Source organism: Erythranthe guttata, chromosome 8, assembly GCF_056151865.1.
Source record: "Erythranthe guttata isolate IM_541 chromosome 8, IM_541, whole genome shotgun sequence".
NCBI lineage: Eukaryota > Viridiplantae > Streptophyta > Magnoliopsida > Lamiales > Phrymaceae > Erythranthe > Erythranthe guttata.
This window is the reverse complement of record NC_142540.1, coordinates 19,111,967-19,135,191: the sequence shown is the minus strand read 5'-3', so window position 1 is coordinate 19,135,191 and position 23,225 is coordinate 19,111,967. Positions and strand designations below refer to the sequence as shown.

The 23,225-nt window shown below is 40.4% G+C and overlaps 3 protein-coding genes across 4 annotated transcripts; 2 read left to right on the top strand and 1 right to left on the bottom strand.

Annotated features, from left to right (window-relative positions):
* Window positions 1-1,188: 1,188 nt before the first annotated feature.
* Window positions 1,189-4,259, bottom strand: LOC105961935 (NADH:ubiquinone oxidoreductase, 17.2kDa subunit). Of its 2 annotated transcripts, XM_088822218.1 has the most exons (10): window positions 3,952-4,259; window positions 3,707-3,853; window positions 3,203-3,259; window positions 2,911-2,963; window positions 2,267-2,318; window positions 2,028-2,084; window positions 1,863-1,922; window positions 1,720-1,762; window positions 1,588-1,626; window positions 1,189-1,472 (listed from the first exon to the last, which is right to left on the bottom strand). In XM_088822218.1, exons 2-10 carry the CDS (start codon window positions 3,816-3,818, stop codon window positions 1,409-1,411), a joined length of 537 nt encoding a protein of 178 aa, XP_088678344.1. In that variant the 5' UTR covers window positions 3,819-3,853; window positions 3,952-4,259; the 3' UTR covers window positions 1,189-1,408. The 2 variants fall into 2 exon arrangements, with proteins under 2 accessions (XP_088678344.1, XP_012841650.2); XM_012986196.2 differs by lacking the exon at window positions 3,952-4,259 and having other exon boundaries at window positions 3,707-3,916.
* Window positions 4,260-17,398: 13,139 nt separating this feature from the next.
* On the top strand, window positions 17,399-18,950 carry LOC105962033 (ATP synthase gamma chain, chloroplastic). Its single transcript, XM_012986303.2, has one exon. It carries the CDS (start codon window positions 17,702-17,704, stop codon window positions 18,821-18,823), a length of 1,122 nt encoding a protein of 373 aa, XP_012841757.2. The 5' UTR covers window positions 17,399-17,701; the 3' UTR covers window positions 18,824-18,950.
* Window positions 18,951-22,724: 3,774 nt separating this feature from the next.
* Window positions 22,725-23,225, top strand: LOC105961938 (protein S40-6). The gene has a single exon (XM_012986197.2). The coding sequence runs from the start codon at window positions 22,725-22,727 to the stop codon at window positions 23,223-23,225; it is 501 nt and encodes a 166-aa protein (XP_012841651.2).

Here is a 23,225-nt window from a genome sequence, read left to right as displayed (position 1 = left end):
CCTGTATTACCACAGGCCTACATCCACTGTGCAGAGAGAACAAAATCCACTAGATCAAGAAGGTTACAGATTACAAGATAGTGATAACACTCAAGCTCTCAACAGCTATTTCACCTAAGCTGTATTGACACTCCCCTGTGTATACCTCACTTTTTCTCTCTTGTTTCCCAACCCCAAATCTCACAAACCCTGTGAAGATTTTCTTCTTGCTTTCCCTCTAGCTTCTTCTTTTGTTCTTGAGAGTTTCCTCTCTTTCCAGCCCCTCAAGCCTTATCCCCTTGATTTGCACTTAGCCTCCAAGCCTCTCCACCAAGTGCTTTATATATGCAGTAAACCCTAGCAAAAAGCAACTTGGTCCCCAAGCAAATCACTGTGAGCTCGACAGGTGTCCACCACTGTCAGAGTGGTCCTCACGGGTTCTGTCTTCTAGTGTAACAGCTCCTTACACTTTCCAGCTCATCCTTTGACTTTACTTTAACTGATGCACCAGATAAAGTATCCACTTGGCATGTACACGTGGATATGAGTCACATATAACAAGTATCTTAATTTTTCGGGCAAATTACGGTCACTCTTGAGCTATGTCAAATTACGAAAATCCCCTTCATATTTGAGTATTTACAGTTACCCCTCAACTATGTATTATCTTAAGAAAAAAATTTATGCAGAGGTAAATTTAGGGATGTCAATTCGGTAAAACCGAACCGAAATTTCATACCGTTTACCGAACTAAGTATACGATTTTGTTTGGTAAAAACCGGATTATATAAATTTTATGTAAAAATATTTAAAAGAAAGGGTATAGCTGTAATTACCGAACAAGAATGATTTTTTCCGTAATTTGACCATATCTCAAAAGGGTGGCCGTAATTTGTCCTAATTTTTTATCTTAATACGGAAACGTGAGAAAATATGTAAATATTAAAAATATAATAGTACATCTAATATGTATGATCATTCCACAAATTAAATACAAGATATATACAAGGAAACATTAAAACACAACTAAAAATGAAAAGGATAAATATTTAATACTTTTTCAACCCGTAGGCAGTTTCAATTCTTTATTTAAAATAGATTATGGATTTCTTTAAGGTGGAAACGATTTTTTTATTACCAGAAACATCCCCAAAGGATTTTTTTATTACCAGAAACATCCCCAAAACTTTGCAGAAACAACCTGAAACATTTTTGATTTCCGAAACATGAATTCCTTTTGTAGGCCAAATTTTGTGAAGTACAAAAATACAACTTGCAATGTCAATTACATATTTGGTGTTTCGCAAAGAAAATTCAGATCATTAAACCGAACCGCTAAATCTGGTCCTGATTTAATCCGGAAAAAAAAAAAAAACGAACGAACGATTAATCATCAAATTTAAAAGGATCTAGAAATCGTGATTGTGAGTCAAGTTGGTGGTTGCCATGTCCCTGGTCTGTAGGATGAACCAGAACCACTTGGCTCCGAAGACCTGAAAAACGGAGTTACAAAATTAAAAATAAACAATACAATTTAAGTAAATTAAAAACAAAAATTACGATTTGAGTAAATTATGTATCTTAATTCAATGAAAAAAAAAAACTTACTCTGGCTGTTTTGTGATGGATTCTGGGACTTGTTTATCACTACATTTTTATAATGTTTCATTAGCAAGAGAATAAACAAAGTTCAGTATAATTAGCATCATTGCGATTCTTGGGTACACCATATATACTAACCTCGTGACGTCATTTGAGGCGGATGCTGCTTCAATTATATTCCCTTTTCGAACAAATAAAAAAATGCCCATTAAACTAACAAGAAACGGTAAGATCGTTGTTTTGTAAGTAATATTGTACGGTTATAAGACATTATTTTGTACCTTGTGCATCAGTAGGAAACTGTTGAATAAAGCTTTTCAAATCAGGGCCTGTAGCTTTACCTGTATTCGTGAATATCACAATAAAACGAGTAAGCGTGCTTACATCATTATATAATTAGGGGAGGCAGTTTATATCGATCTTCTAGAAGCAGGAGAATAACTAACCGATGCTCTTGGATTTGCCTTCTTTGGCTTTTCTTTCTTCTTCTTCCTTTTTGAGAACTGATACGATAAAAAAAATGAAAAAAAAAAATAGCAATCGAGTGCTTCTTTTCAAGAACCGAATGGTAAATGGCAAATAAGTAAAAAGACAATGACTAATATTAACAATGCAAGTGGGGAGCGGAGCATCGGATTGAAAAATAATATTCGAAGTTATAAATATATGAATACTAGTTACTCACGAGCAACATTTAGTTTAACACGTTCTCTCCTTGCCTCCAGCTCAACCATTTCCTGAAAGGAAACCAATGAGTTTTGCGATTTCTAAATTATAGATTAAAGATTTCGATAATGACTTAAAGCGACAACGGAAATTCATAACTCGTTCATGTTATAGGTATGAGAAAACCCTATAACCGTCACACTTTATAGCTAGAATTCTGCTTCTTTCTCTATATGTGTGTCATGGAACATGGTTTATTGACGTTTAATTCACAAATAAAAGCCGAGAAGAGAATTTAAAAGAACAAAATTTATCGAGTGTGTACTATATTCATGTCTGAAAGAAAATATTAATGCCGACAGACAAGAATGTAATAGTACACTTGATAGAACCACACAACATGGTATATTGGATGCAGAAAATATTAAGAGAAACACTGAAATTTTAGCTTTCTTTATGCCTTTAAACTGCTATCATATGCTACACCAGAAACGGAGATTTTTTTTAACGGGATTGAATTAAGAAAATACATAGAAATTGATAAAGACGGATGGATATCTGTACAAAATAAGGAACTCTGACTGAATATTACACTATTACCCCCCGCAAAAGGACCATAGTTTATAGAAGAAATAACCGGAGACTGTATATATTGATTATTACCTCTGTTGTTGGAGCTTTTTTGCGCTGTCCATTCAGCCAACATATCCATTCAACTATAACAAAACTATTGAAACATAAACAATTATCGATTACAAATAAACGAATACATATGAAAATGGGAAAACACCAAAAGAATTGTATATCAAAACAAACCCACGCCGCATCGAATGTCGTTCCTTTCATTTAAACCCATACTAAACACAATTTTTCTACAATTTGAAACCATAATGCCTTTGAACAATATCAAAGTCCGTTTACTGAAATAGCTCGACTAGAGAGAACAAGAACATACCAGGAACGGAAGTGGGATCTTGCTCTCCTTTAAATAGAACCCACCTTTTCTCCTTCACTGATCAATAAACGAGCGAAAATGTACGTTTAAAAAAAATAGTAATAAGATCGAACACCATTGTTTTGTGATTACATAGCTTTCGAACAAGTATAAGTGAATCAATTGCAAAAATGCAAAGCAAGAAAACAACCAAAAAATCGAACTCAGTTAAACCTCAAAAAATATGAGTTACAACAGAAATTGCTTCTAACATAGATCAGAATACTATCTGAGCTACCCAATTCACACACACACACAGACACACACATATACACACAGTCACACACACACACACACACACACAAAAACTCCAATTTCTTCCGTAATTGGTAAATAAGGGAAGCAATCGTCTAATAATTCGATAAAAATAAGATTAGAAAATATAAATAAAGCAAAAGGCAAAATTGATAATTGGGAAAACAAAATAGGGTTTTGTAGAAAAAAAAAAAAGAGGGGAAAACTCACCGATGCCGTCGATGGGTTCACTCTTGGCGAAGTAACGATTGCCGGATTTGTCCATTCCGATCAGAGTTTTATTACTGAAAAGCCCCGCGAACCTCGCCCATAGCCTCGACATTATCGCGCCTTTTTCTTCAGTTCAATTCAATGATTCTTCTTACAGTGGATTGATTGATGAGAGAACAATTAAATAATTAAAAAAATAAATTAAAAAAAATAACCATGTGAGATGATTGGATGAAGAAGAATACCTAACGAAATCGGCGATAGCATCCGCTTCAATTATTCGCCGGAGTTTGAACTGATCGGTGTTTTAGCATTCAACGATGGACGGAAATGGAATCTGCTAGGGCAGTAAGTACGATTGGTCGGAATTTTTAAATTTCGAAAATATATTTGAAAATTCTAATATTATTTTTCGGTAATTACACTTATACCTTAAATATTATTGTGTATTTTTTATATTATAGTTGAAGAAGAAAATGGGATTTTTTTTTTTTTTTATCTATACTGAATTTGATAGAAAATTTTTCAATTTTGGAAATGAGTTCTTAATTTCGATTTCAGAAATTTCTATCTCTTACTTTTGCGATATATTTCAGAATGAAATTGGTTTTTTTTTTTTTTTTTTTTTGCTTTTAGAATAAGATTTAAGAAAATCGTAATTTGTTTATAATAATAATAATAATAATAATAATAATAATAATAATAATAATAATAATAATAATAATAATAATAATAATAATAATAATAATAATAATAATAATAATAATAATAATAATAATAATAATAATAATAATAATAATAATAATAATAATAATAATAATAATAATAATAATAATAATAATAATAATAATAATAACTAGTTTATCGAGTCTCACCGAATTATAAACTTTATTCTTGTTTTATGTATATACTTTATATTCAATTTTATTTTATATTATTTTAACTTCCAAAGGCCAAAACATAATAAAATGGAAGGATCTTTTTTAATGCTTCAAAGTTCAAAAAATGGAAGTGATGATGCTAGAGTATAGCTCACCTAGGATAGTATATAAAACGAGCTGGGAGAGCAAAGCTGATCTGTAGCTAGTCAACTCGATGTTCCTGAGGTCCCTACAAAATGAGCGCACGTGAACTAAGCCGGGGGTTGATCCGGCGGAAACCCCTCCGACGCTCAAGTCAGATGTACGGATCGTAGAGAAAAGTGGAGAGAATAAACTTGTGGTTGATTATTAATAAAATGAGCACGTACCTTTTCAAATGAATAAAACTTCTATTTATATGTCGTTGATTAAGTTGGGCTTATTTTGTTGGGCCCAAGCCTTACTTTGAAGGTGCTTGGGCTTTCGTGTAATGGGCCCGAATATTCTCGTGTATTGGGCCTAATTATTAAATAAATTGGGGTCCATTGGGTCGGCCCAATTAGGTATATCATTAAGCCCCCCAACTCTCGATTCGAGACGGGGCTTGTGTATAGGGACCCGGGTCGTGTCGAGAGTTAATTGCGTCGTGGAGTGAATTGTTTCCGTTGGTGGTGAATTAATTCCTTAATTTAAATAAGGAATAATTGTATTTATTTGGCAGCGAGGTATATATTTAAGGGTTTTAAATAATATACCAGGGGCCAAATAAATATACTCCTTTTGTGGTGGAAAGAATTAAACTTCAACTCTTGCGTGATAGATATGGGTATGTATCTTTAACCTTAGGTCTTCTTCTGCTTTCGCTTATTTTATTTTATATCGGTAGAGTAGAAATTTTTTGTTTCTTGATTATTTCTTCGGGGAGAAAATCTTCACATGTCGAACTCGGGTAATTCAAAATCTTTGCGAATTAAACTTCGAGATCCGGTTGAAGGGGGCAAGAAAACTTTTGGTACGGTGGGCTTGGACCGCGGGAATCTTGTGGTGTCGAGTGCGAAAAACGGATCTACATCCGGAGGTGTGCGAAATTCCGTGCAGATGGGAGATAGGTCTGCGGCTGAGAAGGAGGGGACCAGCGCACGTGGTCCAATAAGGGGAAGCCACGTGCGCACGGCGGATACCGAGGTAGAGGCACGCGCGCGCGTCGGGCGCTGGAGTTGAGAGACGCGCGCGCGCGGTAATTGATGTTCAGCAGGTGGGCGCGCATCCCCAGCGACGCGCGCGCGCGTCGGATAGGCGGATAGATGCGGACGCGCGGGATCCGGCGGTTGGGGAGGCGCCACGTGGGCGGGGAGAGGTTGATGACGCGCGCGCGCGCGCGATTCAGCCTCTAAGCGACGCGCGCGCGCGTCGGTAGTGGGGATTGATGCTGACGCGCGGGGTCCGGCGATTGGGGAGGCGCCACGTGGCTCTGGGCAGGCAGTTGGTGTGTGCGCGCGTGGATCCGCCCCTTTTGGGGCCACGCGCGCGCGTGAGGGCGCGTGTGATGCCGGTTTTGAGCCCGGTTCGGGCGAAATTAACGGGCAAATTTCCGAGGGTGCTGATTCGCGTGATTGTTTCAATGGGGGAAGTGTTGGTCGGCGAGAAATTATTGAATCGTGGAGTGACGATGTAGAAGTGCGTAACAATATTAATATTTGCCCTACTGTTGATGAAGCGAATTCCAGTGGACGTCGCTATGGGCGTCGAGTCGTGGATTTTGGGAGCGATAGTGATGATTCGAATCAAGCTCCTTTGGCGAGTGATGAAGCGGTGTTAAGTAGTGAAGTTGAGGTGACGGATGAAGAGGAGGAGGAAGATGATATTCCGTCAGGTGATATTGAGATTGATAAGAGGAAGCAAAAGAAAAAGAAGTTAATTAATTTGGACTTAGTTGATTTTGATAGTGTGTTGACGGAAGAGCATCTGCACTCTATTCGTCGTTTATCTGGAGCGCCAAGTAATGTTGAGTTGTTGTTGCCTCAGAAGGGCGATCGCTTGTATTCGCCACCCGATGGGTTTCATACGGTATTTTTGGGGTACTTGACGTGCACATCTCAGATTACACCGCATCCTACCTTGTTGAAGGTTTGCGAGGAATTCAAGATTGGGTACAGTCAGCTAACGCCCACTGCTGTTCTGATGTTCCAGGCCTTTCATTTTAGGGTGGTTCGAGTAAGTCTGCCTGTGTCCGTGAGTTTGTTCAAGGCGTTATTTACGTTACATCGTCCCAATATGACGCCTTTCTTTTGTTTTCATCCTCGCGTTCCTTATCGATTCGTGAAGAGTGTGAAGTTATCTTTGGGGAAATGGAAGACCCATTTTTTTTATGTGAGGGCTCCCACTTTTGAAGTTCCTGTTGTTTGGAATCCTTCGTGCGAGAGTTTCACGATAACTGCGAATATGGCGAAAAGGATTGAAGAGTCGGGATTGTGTGACGTGGAATTTGACCCGAGGGTTTTAATACCAAAGCCGAAGGGTCAGCGCTGTATATCCTTTTGTTGCCTTGACTTGTGTTTTTTTTTTTTTTTTTTTTTTTTTTTTTTTTTTTTTTTGTAATTCCGTGGTAGTATATACCTCATGTCTCTTATGTGTTTGTTATCTTTTGTAGATGGGGGTGTCACCTTTGCGGCGCTTCAAGCTAAGGCGAATGGGACGTCGAAGAAGGCATCGAAGAAGGCATCGAAGAAGGTACCCTCTACCTTGGGAGGTTCTTCAAATGGTTTGCCTCGTGGGGAGGTCCATGTAGAAGCTCCTCGAGTAGTCGCAGATGATCGTAGCAGTGCTGGTGAAGTGGAGGGGCGTCCACCGACGAGGGACCGTGCCAAGGGGAAGAGGGTGGATACCGAGTATGTGGCTGTGCCTAAGCGTCCACGGGTAGATCCAGAGGAGACTTATGCTTTCCATGGCGGAGGAGGTAAACAGCTGTTTACTTATGGAGTAAACCGCGATGGTAAGGAGTCGTACTGGGATGTGTCGGACTATGATTTGCCGATGTTGAGTACCGAGGGTTTCGTTCGAGAGTATGATCGTGCTCGGATGTCTGGTAAGGGTCCTTCTCATATGTTAGAGTTAGCTGGTGGCGACATATGTCGGGTGAGTACTTGCCTATGTAAAAAAAGATTTTATGTTAAATTCTCTCTTGGCTTGCGAATAATATTGTTATTATTATTATATTTTTTTTTATAGTTGGTAGCGACTTGGAGATATCTCATGGAGCATGGTAGGAATGTGGAAGCTATGAAGGAAGAGGAGAGGGCTCGAGGTCAAGCGCGTGAGGATGAGCTTGTAAGCCAATTGGAGATAGCGCGGTTCGATCTTGCTCAACGGTCGGAAGAGTTGGCTCGGAGGACAGCGGAGCTTGCCGAGAAGACAGAGGAGCTCGAGGTCATCCGAGGTGATGTGCAGGCGTATAAGGATGATGTTCACAAGTTGAACGAATGCTACGACCAGCTCAAGGAGAAATACGATGTCGAGAAGACGACGGGGAAAAGGTTCCTCACGACACCGGGTGGTGCCGCTTACAAAGAGTCCATTGTGGAGGAGACCAAGGTTAATTTCCGAGGTAGCGATGAGTGTGCTGCTATGGTTGAGGAGCATGCATTGGCCGTGGTTTATAAGCCATTAGTGCGTTCTTGTCGCAAATATCTGCGTGATGCGGGTGGGATCAGCGAGGAAGTGATTCGTGGGATGGAGGCTGGTATATCCGATGAAGAGGAGGATGAGGTAGATGTCGATGTGACGGGCACAGAGCTCGTGGATGACATGGTTGCGGATGACTCCACTGTGGGCACGTCTTCCGCTCGCGGTAGGGGAGTTTAGATTTATTTGCTAGAGTAGTTAACTTTCCCCCCCCTTTTTTTTTTTATTTTTGCTATGGATTTCTTAGTTTGTTTTTATCGCTGATGTAGTTGGGTATGTCCACTACTATGTTATTTGAATTTCTTCCTCGTTTGACTTTGAAGTTTTATATTTCGATTTATTTATCTTGACATTGTCAAGAATTAATGCGTTGCTTCTATGTGTTTACATTAGCATTATACGCGATGTACTTGAGGAGGGGATCAATCTCCCAAGGTTTTTGTTAGGGGTCGTGCCCTTTGTTTGGACCGCTTGGGTCTTAATTATATTTGTCCGTGGCCACGTTTTAAAATTAACACCTCGTGAAACAAGTAAAGGGACTTAGATAATCCAGCTGGCCAGGCTATATGGATCATCTAAATCTCTCTAAGTGTTTATAGGGTGGTATTGAATTAGACTCCTGATGAGAAGTAGTTTATATCGATGTAAAGGCATAGATAGTAAAACGAAAATTGTGATATATTCGATGATAGCAAAGGAGAGTTGTTACAAGCCGATATGAGGCGAATTTAAATAAATCGCTAATGCGATGGGCCTACATGAGGCGGGGGTAACTAACTACCGCTAAAGCAATAAATTGTCTAAAAAATAAAAATGCTTCTGAGTGATTGTGCTACACTTGTTCTTCTTCCACGTCTTCCTTATACTCGTTCGTTTTACTGTGCTGATGGTAGATTGACTTCTTTTGACGTCTTTATGCCTGTCGAGTAGAATTGAGAAAAAAGAGAATTTATTCAATCCCTTGTATTGATGATTTAGTAATTGAAGCTATGGTGATGTGTATTGCTCTTTCACGTACCCTACAACGGGAGTTGATTTTTCTTTCTCGCCCTCCGAGATATGAAATGAACTCGTGAATTGCCGCGGGTTGCTATGCGATCACGCCTGCTAGTGGAATTACTTTTTCATGTTAGTAAAAGTAAATAAGATCATCCGTATGTTAAATTCTAGTGGATGTATAATTATTACCCTTGACGATGTGGTATAGAGTATCTTCGCTCTTTGGGGCATTGATTGAGTAAAGTGCATCCTCCCGTAATAGATTCTCAACCTGTGAGAGGATGATGGGATGTAATTATGAGTCGCTGATGTACGTAAAAATTACTAGCCCCCCAGTTTAGGTGGGACGTTCACGTACCTCGTTATGTGGTGTCAAATTTCCCACCGTGTAAAAGCAGCTTTACAAAACAAGTGACGTGGAAGGTCGTGGAGCCTGCATGGGTGGCAATTCGTAAGTAACTTTCATATAGAAGAAATATGGGTGATGTCTTCAACTTAACTGAAGTAAGGTAGGTGTATACCTCAGGCGTAGAACCGTTTGAGGTTCCCTATATTCCATGTTCTGGGTATAGGGTGTCCGTCAGTGTTCTCGAGGCGGTATGCTCCCGTGTTGACCACTTTCGTGATTTTATATGGTCCTTCCCACTTAGGGTCGAGCTTGCCAATTGGGTGAGATGCTTCAGCTTTCCGGAGAACTAAATCTCCGACTTGGAAAGAGCGAGGGCGGACCTTTGAGTTATATGCCTTGGCCATGCGCGATTTATACATCTGTTGTCGGATGTATGCGATCTCACGTAACTCATCTACGAGGTCTAGGATTCCCCGCATAGCCTCTTCATTAGCTGTTGGGTTATAGTTGGCGACTCGCCAAGATGGTTCTCCGATCTCGACGGGTGCGATTGCCTCTGTTCCGAAAGCTAGATTGAAGGGAGACTCTCCAGTTGCTGCTCTTGGGGTTGTGCGGTAAGCCCATAGTGCGTTAGGCAATTCGTCCACCCACTTCCCTTTGGCACTTCCAAGCCTTGTCTTGAGGTGTTGGAGTATGGTGCGATTCGTGACCTCTGTCTGGCCGTTAGCTTGTGGATTGGCTACGGATGTAAAGAACTGTTTGATGTCTAAGCCGAGGCACCAATTCTTTACTTTGTCACCACAAAATTGGGTTCCGTTATCTGAGATAATGGAGCGCGGGATCCCAAAGCGACAGACGATGTTCTTCCATAGGAATTGGATGACTTCTTCTTCTCGGATGCGTGCTAGGGGTTCAGCCTCCACCCATTTGGTGAAGTAGTCCACTGCTACGATGAGGTATTTACGTCCTCCTGTGGCGGGCGGGAATGGTCCAACTAAATCCATCCCCCATTGGGCGAAAGGGATGGGGCTGTCAATTGGTTGCATTAACGCCGCTGGCATGTGATTGATATTAGCATGTTCTTGGCAGGGCTTACACCTCCGAACTAATCTTTTCGCATCTTCATGCATCGTTGGCCAATAGTAGCCTTGCCTCAGTAGCTTTAGAGCTAAGGTTCTCCCGCTCAAGTGATTGCCGCAGATGCCTTCGTGTACTTCTCTAAGTACATAATCCGCTGTGGTCGGGTCGAGGCATTTGAGGTAGGGGAATGAGAACCCTCGTTTGTACAGTTCTTCTCCCACTATGACGAATCGTGCAGCTCTCGTTTTTAACTTTCGTGCTTCGGTGGGATCCGTTGGAAGTTCTCCTTTTTTGAGATACTTCAGGATTGGAGTGAACCAGCATGGTTCATCCTCCTCGGTGTATTGTACTTCATTGGGTGAAGTTATTTCCGGTTGAGGGGATGTGAGGAGCGTCACCTTCCGACTTCCGATGCTAGCCATGGAGCTTCCTAGTCTAGCTAACTTGTCAGCGTGGATATTGTTGGAGCGGGGTACTTGTATTATCTCGTAGCTCTCGAATTTGGATAGGAGAGTGTGTGCGAGAGCTAAATATTTCGCCATGGTGTCTTCTTTGGCCTCGTAAACTCCGAGTACTTGGTTAACGACGAGTTGAGAGTCGCTTTGGATTAGGAGCTTGCGCGCTCCAGCTGCTAGGGCGAGGCGGATTCCCGCTATCAGGGCCTCGTACTCAGCGACGTTGTTTGAGGCTGTGAATTCGAATCGTTGAGCATATTCGAACTCATCTCCATCAGGGTTCGTTAGGACGATACCCGCTCCCCCTCCTGTTGCAGTGGACGATCCATCGACGCTGACGGACCAAGTTGGAAGAGAGGTACTTTCTTCTACGGAGGTCATTTCAACTAGAAAATCTGCCAATACTTGCGCTTTGATAGCCGGGCGGGGTTTGAATTCGACCCCGTATTCGCTTAGCTCTATCGCCCATTTTGCTAATCGCCCGGATGTCTCAGGACTTCTTAGTATTTGCTTCAGAGGATAATTGGTGAGAACCACCACTTGATGCGACTGGAAGTAAGGTCGAAGCTTCCGAGCTGCGTTGATGAGGGCGAGAGCGAGTTTCTCCATGTTGGTGTAGCGTTGTTCGGCTCCTTGGAGGGCGCGACTTATGTAGTATATGGGTTGGTGGCCTTTTCCTCCATCTCGGATGAGGACTGCGCTGATGGCATTAGCTGAGGTAGCTAAGTACAGTAGGAGGGTGTCTCCTGGGTGAGGTTTTGTGAGTAGGGGTGGGGATGCTAGGTATGACTTTAGCTCTGTGAATGCCTTTTGACATGCCTCATCCCACTCAAATTTCTTTCCTCCCCTTAAGATTTTGAAGAAGGGTAGGGCCTTGTCCGCTGATCGAGAAATGAATCTATTCAAAGATGCCAAACAACCGTTAAGCTGTTGGACTTTTTTGATGGATGTTGGTGGAGGCATGGAGGTAATTGCTTCGATTTTTGCGGGATTAGCTTCGATTCCTCGCTGTGAAATCATGTATCCCAAAAATTTACCACCTCGAACTCCGAACGAGCATTTGAGGGGGTTGAGTTTCATTTTGTATTTTCGCAAGGTAGCGAAGCACTGATCCAGATCGGTTAGGTGATCTGAGGTTTTGACACTTTTGACGAGCATGTCGTCGATGTACACCTCCATATTTTTACCGATTTGATCTGCGAACATTGTGTTCACTAGACGTTGGTATGTGGCTCCTGCGTTTTTTAATCCAAAGGGCATGACTTGATAGCAGTAGATGCCTTGGTCAGTGATGAAACTAGCCCTCTCTTGATCCTCTGGCGCGAGTAAGATCTGGTTATATCCTTGGTATGCATCGAGGAAGCTGAGGAGCTCACACCCCGAGGTCGAATCGATGAGTTGATCGATTCTGGGTAGAGGAAATGGGTCCTTGGGACAAGCTTTGTTGAGGTCAGTGAAATCCACGCATAACCTCCACTTTCCCCCAGGTTTGGGAACGAGTACCACGTTCGACAACCATTCAGGATACTGAACTGGTCGTATATGACCCGCATCTAGAAGTTTAGCCACTTCTGCCTTGATATGCTTGTTGCGTTCGGGTCCAAACGTTCGTTTCCTCTGTTTGACTGGCTTCATCCTCTTGTCGACGTTAAGCCGATGTAGGGCTACCTGAGGGGGAATGCCCGACAAATCTTGGGCTTTCCATGCGAACACATCTCCATTGTGTCGCAGGAAGTTGATTAGCTGCTGTTCCGTCTCAGGATCTAAATCAGATCCGATGCGCAGGAGTTTGGAATCATCTCCAGGTGTGAGCTCTATGAACTTAAGCTCTTCGACAGCCGCTAGCTTGATGCTATCGTTTGGTACACTGATGAGGATTTCTTTATTGTCCTCAATGATTGCATTGACCCACTTCCGCTTGTCGGATTTTTGGGTATCGTCTCCCTTTCCGGGCGGTTTAGGCTTCTTTGAGGGTTCTCGTAGGGCCCTTGCATAGCATTCTCGAGCGAGACGTCTATCTCCAAGCACTTCTCCCATTCCATAGGGAGTAGGGAACTTCCACTTCTGATGGTAGGAGGAAGGTACTGACTTGAATGTGTGGATGGCTGGCCTCCCTAGAATGATGTTGTAGGGTGATGGCCTGTCGACGACGAGGAACTTGATTAGTTTCGTGATTCGACAGGGGTCTTCCCCTAAAGAGACAGGCAGCTCCACTTCTCCCATGGATAAGATGCCTTCTCCTGTGAATCCTTTCAGGGGTGTGGAGACGGGACTAAATCGGGCGTTATCTATACCCAGCTGCTTAAAAGCGTGAAGGTACATGATGTCAGCCGAACTTCCGCCGTCCACTAATATCTTCTTGACCAAGAAGTTGGCCACCGTTGTTGTTACGACCAATGCATCGACATGGTCTTCATCTGGACCTTCGAGGTCGGAGGAGTTGAAGACTATGCTGTGATCAGGTCTTCGTATTTGATATATGCGTTCGGATGGAGAAGCGCGTTCTTGATTCATGCGCGCTGATCGAGCGAGTGTGCGTCTTGCATTCTGTGAATCGCCCCCCGCCGGTCCTCCGGAGATGAAGGAGATGATTCCCCGGGTAGGCTGGTTATCGTTGTTATCTAGGTCACGTCGGTGACCCCCATCTTCTCGTCTTTGTTGTTGATCTCGATTGTTATCTCGGCGTGGAGGATCATCACGGCGTTTATTTCGTGGCTTGTCGACGTATTCGCCTAAATGGCCTTGTTTGATCAGCCTCTCAATCGCCATTTTAAGTTGTGCACATTCCTCCGTAGTATGCCCTTTGTCTTTATGGAATCGACAATAGCGATCCGATTTTTCTCGCTTTGCGTTAGGCTGCATAGGACGTGGAGGCTCCGCTAAACCTCTCTGTTCTATCACGTGAAGGATTTCAGTGAGGCGAGCGTTTAACGGAGTGAACCTATTGTAGGAAGAGGAGGGTTGGCTTGGAGGTGGAAGTGGTGGACGTCGGTCATCACGCCTCCTATTGTCCTGACGGTCATCTTCCCTTTTCCTTTTAGGGGGAGCGTGGGTGGAAGCTTCCTCTATCCTGACGTACTTTTCGGCTCGGTTTAACAACTCCTCTAGGTTGCCTGGTGGTCTTCCGGCAATAGATTCCTTGAATCTACCCGGTTTCAAGTTCTGTTGCATAATCCCTGAGAGCATGTCTTGCCCCACACTGGGGACTTCATGGACGGCTTCTACGAAACGTTTGATGTAGTTGCGGAGTGTTTCGTTGTCTCTCTGCACTACAGAGAAAAGATGAGCTGGGGTCTTGGCGTATTGTTTGTTGATGGCGAATTGGTTGGTGAATCGGGTCGACAACCGAGCGAAGGTGTCAATGGACCCTATGGGCAGGGAGTTGAACCAATTCATTGCCCTCTTGGAGAGAGTGGTGCGGAACATCTTGCACATCGCCGCATCCGTCGGGCCGTATAAATCCGCCATGGCACTGAATTTCTCAATATGTTCCTGTGGGTCGGTGGTCCCTTCAAATTGAGGTAACCCCGAGATCTTTACCCCTTGAGGTAATACCTCGTTGAGGATCTCTATGGTGAAGGGACTGCGTCTTGCTGGGAGAGGCATCCTCTCACCCATTTGATTATTTGGTTGGGAGAAAAGGTTTTGGCGAGACACTCGGCTGTTTACCTCGCCTTCTCCCTCATTAAAGAGAGGGATTCTTGGTGGCGATGCATTCCCCCGTAGGGGTGAGCGCCGACGTTGTTGTCTAGGTTGTGCTCCTCTGTGATTAGTAGATAGCTGCACTCGGGACCGTGGGTCCGACGTAGAGGAAGAGACGCTTATTTGATTCTGGATCGGCGGTGGGACCACTGGTGGTGCTATAGGTGGAGCTTGTGCTGGTATCGCATTGGGAGCGTTTGCTCCCATCGTGGCGATATATTGAGTTACGGCCTCCGTGGCGGCGCGAGTAGAAGCTTCCGCTATCATACGTTGGAGTGCGTCCTCGGTTATCTGAACCGTTCGAGGAGCAGGGAGTGGTGGATCGGCGAGTGGTGGGTCCCGAGGGGGGATCACCTGAACCTCGCGAGGTGGATCTGCAGTACGTGGGGGAGCTGGCTCCGCGGCACGTGGAGGAAGTTGCTCCGCGGCGCGTGGAGGAGGTGGGATGCCAGATCCTCCACGGGCGGGGAGGTTATTAGCTGTGTCGTTTTCTCTCCGAGCTGATGCCTCAGGAGGATCTTGTTGGCTACGTGATCTGGTTTGCATCGTTCCCACAGACGGCGCCAAAATGATGATGCTAGAGTATAGCTCACCTAGGATAGTATATAAAACGAGCTGGGAGAGCAAAGCTGATCTGTAGCTAGTCAACTCGATGTTCCTGAGGTCCCTACAAAATGAGCGCACGTGAACTAAGCCGGGGGTTGATCCGGCGGAAACCCCTCCGACGCTCAAGTCAGATGTACGGATCGTAGAGAAAAGTGGAGAGAATAAACTTGTGGTTGATTATTAATAAAATGAGCACGTACCTTTTCAAATGAATAAAACTTCTATTTATATGTCGTTGATTAAGTTGGGCTTATTTTGTTGGGCCCAAGCCTTACTTTGAAGGTGCTTGGGCTTTCGTGTAATGGGCCCGAATATTCTCGTGTATTGGGCCTAATTATTAAATAAATTGGGGTCCATTGGGTCGGCCCAATTAGGTATATCATTAGGAAGGATCTTTTGTTGAGAAAAAAATGAATTAATTCAAAATTATTTAAGCCGGATAAATAATTATGAATTTTATTAAAGTTAAAAGTCCAAATCCAAGATCTAAAATTTGTGGTGATGCTAAAGTTAGATCACTTTTGTTGAGTTGAAGTAGGATGAAATGGAAGAGCAAAGTTGATCGTTGGCTTACGAATTTAATGACTTTGAGATACATGCGATCATAGAATACGTAAGCTAAGCCGGATTGATCCGACAGAAACTCCTCTGACGCTCAAGAAAATACATGTTCCAGAGAATACATGTTGTAATATTGCTCACATAATAAGACGTACCTTACAGAATAAATTCAAACATTTATTTATACATTAGTTGAGATTGTCGAGCCCAAACCTTAATTGAAGTCGATTGAACGTCGGTGGCAGTAATCTTCAATATTGGGCTCATAGTCCATTATATAAATAAATTATAGGCTCATTCGATTGACCGAATTAAGCATATCAATTTGGATCCAATAAACCCAATTTCTAGAAACTAATTCTAATTCTTTTTCCCTAAAAAAAAAAGTATTCTAGATATTTTCAAATATATGGATACTTAGGAGGATAGTTTTAATAAATGAATAATAATTGTTAGATTAAAATTACGTTCTTACATTAATATTAGCCGCTGATACTGTTACTTAGTATAAATACAGGTACTTGTACTAACTTATATATTAAATTTAGCAGATACATCAACAATAAATTTAGACGCAATTTGCTATAGGTTTATTGGAAAAATGTCAATCACAATCAGATTCCATCTGATGTGCTGCTATTCGTTCTTCAAATTTTAGTTTTATGTATCCATCTCGGTTCACTGCCTAGCAAATAGAATTAAACCAAACTGCAATTCACATGAATATGTTTGATTATTAGATTGTTGTTATAGGATGTTACCTCGTTGTTCTACTTCGAGAGTTTTTTTCTCATCAATGATCGTGATGACGTGTTCACTGCCTAGCAAATAGAATTAAACAAAACTGCAATTCACATGAATATGTTTGATTATTAGATTGTTGTTATAGGATGTTACCTCGTTGTTCTACTTCGAGAGTCTTTTTCTCATCAATGATCGTGATGACGTTGCTACGCAACCAATCTCCGGCTCCCATACCAAAATCCTAATTAGAATTTGTTAGAAATTAGGATGAAATAATGTTTATTTTTTTTTGTTGATCGAATATTTTGCATAAATATAAAGCTCGAGTAGTTTTACTACGATCTCTTCTTCCCCAATCGGTAATTAAAATTTATTTGAACTAACTTTTAATTAGAGTGATAGTTTTTGAAATTGCTTAACCAACATCCAATCATTTCTAATAATCCATAAATTAAACATAAATTTCAAAATTAATTTTGAATATTCCGATTTTTTTTTTAAATATCGTAAATATACAAATTATCTAAATATATATATATTTCATTTATATACATGATAATAATTATTAATTAATATATTTTCAACCTTAGACAATTGCTGAAAATATTAAAATAAACTAAAAATGAATTTACAACTTTCAGTAATACACTGAAAAATAGCCAACTTGAACCGATTATTTGATGAGTTGCTGAAGATCCGGTTCACCACCACTAACTCACTCCGACAAAGTTTCCCCCAATTTTCTAACACAATTGAAATACTGCCGCCGGAGAAAAATCCTCGTAATCAACGAAGACAAATATATTTCTGCCTTGTTCTTCTTCTTCTTCTTCAATGGGTTTTGCTTCCCTTTGCACATCAAAACCCAGCTTAAACCCGCGGAACCAAAACCCTAATTTTGATTTGAAAACCCTATTGATTTAATTCACTTGCAATCGAAGAAAAGCGGCAAAATTCAATGTCGTCCTTCAATTTGTTAACGGCGATCACCCCAAAATCTGTATCCAACCCTAACTCAATCTCGTTCATTTCTCAGCTGAACCAATTTCCCCCAATTCTCGAACCTTCGACCCGAAACGGAATCCGCGAGCTCCGTCCGATCCGTAACGGAATCCGTGAACTCCGTGAAAGAATTGAATCAGTAAAGAAGACGCAAAAGGTTACGGAGGCGATGAAGCTAGTGGCAGCAGCTAAGGTGCGCAGAGCCCAAGAAGCAGTAATTAACGGCAGGCCGTTCGCCGAAACCCTAGTCGAAGTTCTCTTCGACATAAACGAACAGTGTCGATTGGACGACGTAGAAACTCCGTTAACAGCCGTTAGGCCCGTCAAGAGAGTCGCCCTGATAGTGATCACAGCTGACAGAGGACTCTGCGGCGGCTTCAACAACGCAATACTGAAAAAAGCCGAGTCCCGAATCGCCGAATTGAAGAATCTCGGATTGGATTACACTCTAATCAGCGTCGGGAAAAAGGGTAACGGGTATTTTCGAAGAAGGCCCGAAATAAAGGTGGATAAATTCGTGGAAGGCGATAGCTTTCCCACATCGAAAGAAGCGCAAGTAATTGCGGACGATGTTTTTTCGCTTTTTCTATGTGAGGAGGTCGATAAAGTCGAGCTTTTGTACACAAAGTTCGTTTCTTTAATTAAATCGAACCCCGTGATCCACACTTTGCTTCCTTTGTCCGCAAAGGGAGGAGTTTGCGATGTGAATGGGAATAGTGTCGATGCAAGCAACGACGAGTTCTTTAGGTTAACTACTAAAGAAGGGAAATTGAGCGTCGAGAGGGGTTCGATAAATAAGACGCCAAAAATGTTGCCTAATTACGAGTTCGAGCAGGACCCCGCGCAGATTCTTGATGCTTTGATGCCGCTTTATTTGAATAGCCAGATTTTGAGGGCTCTGCAGGAATCGTACGCGAGTGAGCTGGCATCTAGAATGAATTCGATGAGTAGTGCAACGGATAATGCTGTGGAGTTGCAACGGAATCTTTCGACCGCTTATAATCGGGAAAGGCAGGCGAAGATCACAGGTGAGATACTAGAGATTGTTGCTGGAGCTGAGTCTCTTAGGGTTTTGTAATTGGATTTTCGTTTCCTAATTCGATCTATATTCCGGTTTCAAAAATTTGAATTGTTTGTTGAAGCGGTAGCACCCGATAACTTGTATCGAGTAATTTTGAAACTGAAAAGTTGGGTCTTTTGTTTAATAAGAGAAATTGTTGTGATTGATGGCTAATTAGATACAGAAAAAATATTATTTAAACAAGGTTATTAATTTATGGAGATTTTACTGTGAGTAGTGTTGTTGTGTTCTTTATACTAATTCCAGGGCTAGTGCATACTTGCCCGTCGTACTTTTGTTGAGACGATTATGAAATGCTAAACGTCGTTTTAATTTTACCCGTACGGTTCGTACTTGATATGTGATTTTGACCTTTTCGTAGTTCGAATTTGGCTAGACTTGGAACACCAAATTTATGGTCCGTTGAATTTGCTTTCTAATCCAACTTGGATCAACTAGATTGCATGTCGGTGGAGAGAGATATGCATTTATGAATTACAGTCTGATTATGTGAAAACTCCAAACTCACTCTTCATTCATTCATACATATCTTTCGATTTGACACATTCGATCTGGCTGGTTCAAATTGAACTTGAAAGTCAACTCAAAGTACTGTAAATGCGGTGTTTTTGAATTATGCCTACCCTCGGTTGAAAAAAATTAGTCAAAATCACCATTTGAAGCCGAAACGGTTACCAATAAAATTGAAACGACATTTAACACCTCCCAAACGATTAATATTGCAAAATCTACAGTGAATTATCCGTTCTGCACACACCCGCATGTATATGTGCGTGATTGTGTGCAAATTTACGGTGAATTATTGCCCAATGTAACGAAGACGACCTCGTAAGATGACAAAATATGGTTACATTATTCGTCCAAATATGCTGGAAAATGAAAAAAAAAAAAAAAAACAACGGTCCAAATATTAATTTGTGGATGAGTGAATAGAAACGAGTCAATGAATCTGGTCAATTTATCATCAGAAAAAACCAAAAAATTCTGGCTTTTTAGCTTTAATGGAATTTATTATTTTGGAACAATGTGTGTGTGTGTGTTTTTTGGATTTATATTGGGACAAAGCGTGATATATTTGCAGGGATAATACAAAACCTATCTTATTCATCACGGACTTGTAAAACTGCAATTGTCAAAAGAATTACATCCGCTAATTTTTTTTTTTGATTTTTAAGCTAATTAAAAAAATATAAGGGCATATTTTAACCTCCTTTTAAACCAAACTCTCTTGACCGTCCAGAGCATCAGTCGCTCGCCGGAGAAGATAAACTCGATGAACGTCAAATATAAATTTAGAGAGAGAGAGAGAGTTCGGAAGAGATTATGTGTTAAATTCTTATCCTAATAGGGTCCTTACATTCCTCCTCAATAAAAAAAAAAAGAAAAAGGGGTCTCTACATTAATTTATATAGATGTTTTCTAATTAGAAATTTCTTGATTTAGAATCTATTTATTCAGATTGATTACGTTGATTGTTCAATTACTCATCTTAATTTACATGTTTTATTTATCTATTCATGAAGAGTTTCTCCAAGTCTTCTGCTTTTAACGGCTCTCGTTCAGCTCGCCACCTACCACTTTTTACTACTCTTTTATGTAAATAGATGCAGCGATGAAATTTATTCATGCGAGCTCTATATGTTAAAATCTTTATCGTCGAGCGTCTGGTTAACCTCGATTCTTGTCATTCATTTGACTTTTGGCCCAATAAACTTAGTTTCGAGTGTGCGGCCCAAGCCTGCCAATTTGACCCCATCAGGCTATATTTAGCAAAATGTTTATTGTTTATAAGCATAAATGCATAATCCATTCAACAGATTGAATTAGTTGAATTGTAGGGAGGACCTCTATATTTCAATAAAATATTAATTATGTCGACTTATCAAAAAATAAAATTTGTCAAAATTAATTAAGGAGATTAAAATAAGATTAGTGACGTCAACAGCATATCCCTAAGAACGTGGCCACCATGATTTGATTTAATTATCCTCATAATTAATCTGCTCAACTGAATAATTTGGTGACGCTTCTTTCACTGTCTGCAGAAAGTTCAAGAAAGTGTGGTCCATATGTTAATTATATGATATATTTATTTATTTATTTATATTTTGAGAAAGATATTAATGATATTTTTGTGTGTAAGTGACAACTCAATATATTTCACTTGATCCATTATTATTTCACATATTTTAATTATTTATTTTTTCTATTTTAAGATACAATAAGTCCATTTTAGATCTCTCTCTTTTTTTTCCTTTATCATATTCTTTTATTAAAAATATATTTTTTTACAATTGAAAAAGTACACATGGGTATAGAATATATCACACCTAATTTCTCTTCATTACACATTTTGAGTGTGTCCAAATTAAATTTACTCTCATATATACATATAATGAAATAGTATGCCCTCATTAATAAATAACTTGATATACGATGATCGAGTCAGGATTTTAAATTCAGGGGTCAAATACATTAAACTTTTTATAAAGAGGGCCGTTAATGCTTTTATAAAAAAATTATATTTATACAAAAAATAATAAAGATTTGAGAAATGTTCCCGCTTATAAGAGTGGGCCCGCCACTATTAATATATGCTAATTAGATATTAGATAAGAGATAATGATGCATGAACATAGGGGTGGGGATGAAATTGAATGAAAATTAATTCATTGGTCATGTAGTAATAATAATACATGCAACTAATGATTTAAGACCACATAATTGGTGAAGCAAAACAAATGTCTAAATTACATGAACTTTAGTTTTAATTATTTATTCCATTCTAAAGAAAAAGGAACAGAAAAAAACACAAAAATAATGATGTTCCAAATTATTAAAAAAAAAATATGCATGCCACTTGTCCCACCATGAGAGCATCATAATTTTTACATTAAGATATAAGATGTATAAAATTGGGAAAAAATAAAAGAATGATAATATGATATTGGGAGGGCCGCGGGCCCCCGCTCCCCCGTGCTCTACGCAGGCTCCGTCACTGGCCACTCGTTTTATAGATATCGTAATTACATTAATTAAATATAATTATTACAAATCCAAAATAGAGCATCCTTATTAACAAAATAATATATTTGCAATATGTAGGACCTCCTCCCTATTTTTATTTATTTATTTATTTTGGGCAAGTGACCTCATCCCTAATGTTTTGTCCTAAACGCAGGCCAATAGAATTACTTCAAAAAAATACTTTAATTCATGTCCGTTGAGGAATCTTTTAGGAATATTTAAATTATAAGTTGATAAAATATCACATAAATAAATTAAAGGGTAAATTACACCTACACCCTTGAGGTATGTTGAAATAACTTTAAGGTCCTTGTGATATTGATAATTACAGTCACACCCCTGAAACAATTACCGGAGCCATGATTTCATGTCATGGGAACCGATATGCACTATATTTGTTTCCCACGGGGCCGCTAATGCTACCATATATAGACGAAAATTTATAAATCTTATATAAATTAATAAGGATTTAAGAAACGTTAGGAGAATCATGTCACCCTCTAGCTCTACGTTTGAAACTAGTAGTCCGTTAGAACCCTAAATAAAATAACTTATCCAATGCATTATTCCGTTAGGATTTCTAACAATGTTTCAGGGAGGTGATTGTAATTACTGATACTACATGGACCTTAAAGTTATTTTAGCATACCTCAGGGGTATAAGTGTAATTTACCCTATATTAAATGTAATCCAATTTGACCATTCATACCATCAATATTTAAATAGAGACAAATGTAAAATGAGACCAATTATTGGTGCAATAATATTTTGTCACTATATATCCTATATCCCACCCCTAACCTTTTATATATATATATAAATTACCTCATTAATTTGCAGAGAATCCAATCCCACAAATATAGCAAATTAAATGGGGAGCAACAACAATATTTGGAATGATGAAGAACTCCAAGAAGAAGATGTTCTCTGGGGGGCAAATAGCAATTTCGGAGAAATTAAGGAATATTCCGTGAATCAATCCCGGGCCAAAACGACGAAGATGCCGAAATCCAAGACAAGAAAGCAATACAATCATTCCGGAGTTATTAATCCACATAGTTCGTCGTCGGCCCCCGTGGAAGCGCGGCCCGATTGGTCGAAAGTATACGGTACATTTTCGACGCAAAAGACGAACTATTATTCGTCGGAGTTAAGCGACGACGATGACGATGACGAAGAAGGGATTAATAGTGGTAATGCGGTCCCGCCGCACGAGTGGCTTGCGAGGAAACTCGCGAGGAATCGGATATCGTCGGCTTCGGTTTGTGAAGGTGCTGGAAGAACACTTAAAGGGAGAGATTTGAGCAGGGTGAGAAATGCTGTCTTGACCAAGACAGGTTTTCTTGAATCAAAATCCAATAGCCAATATTAA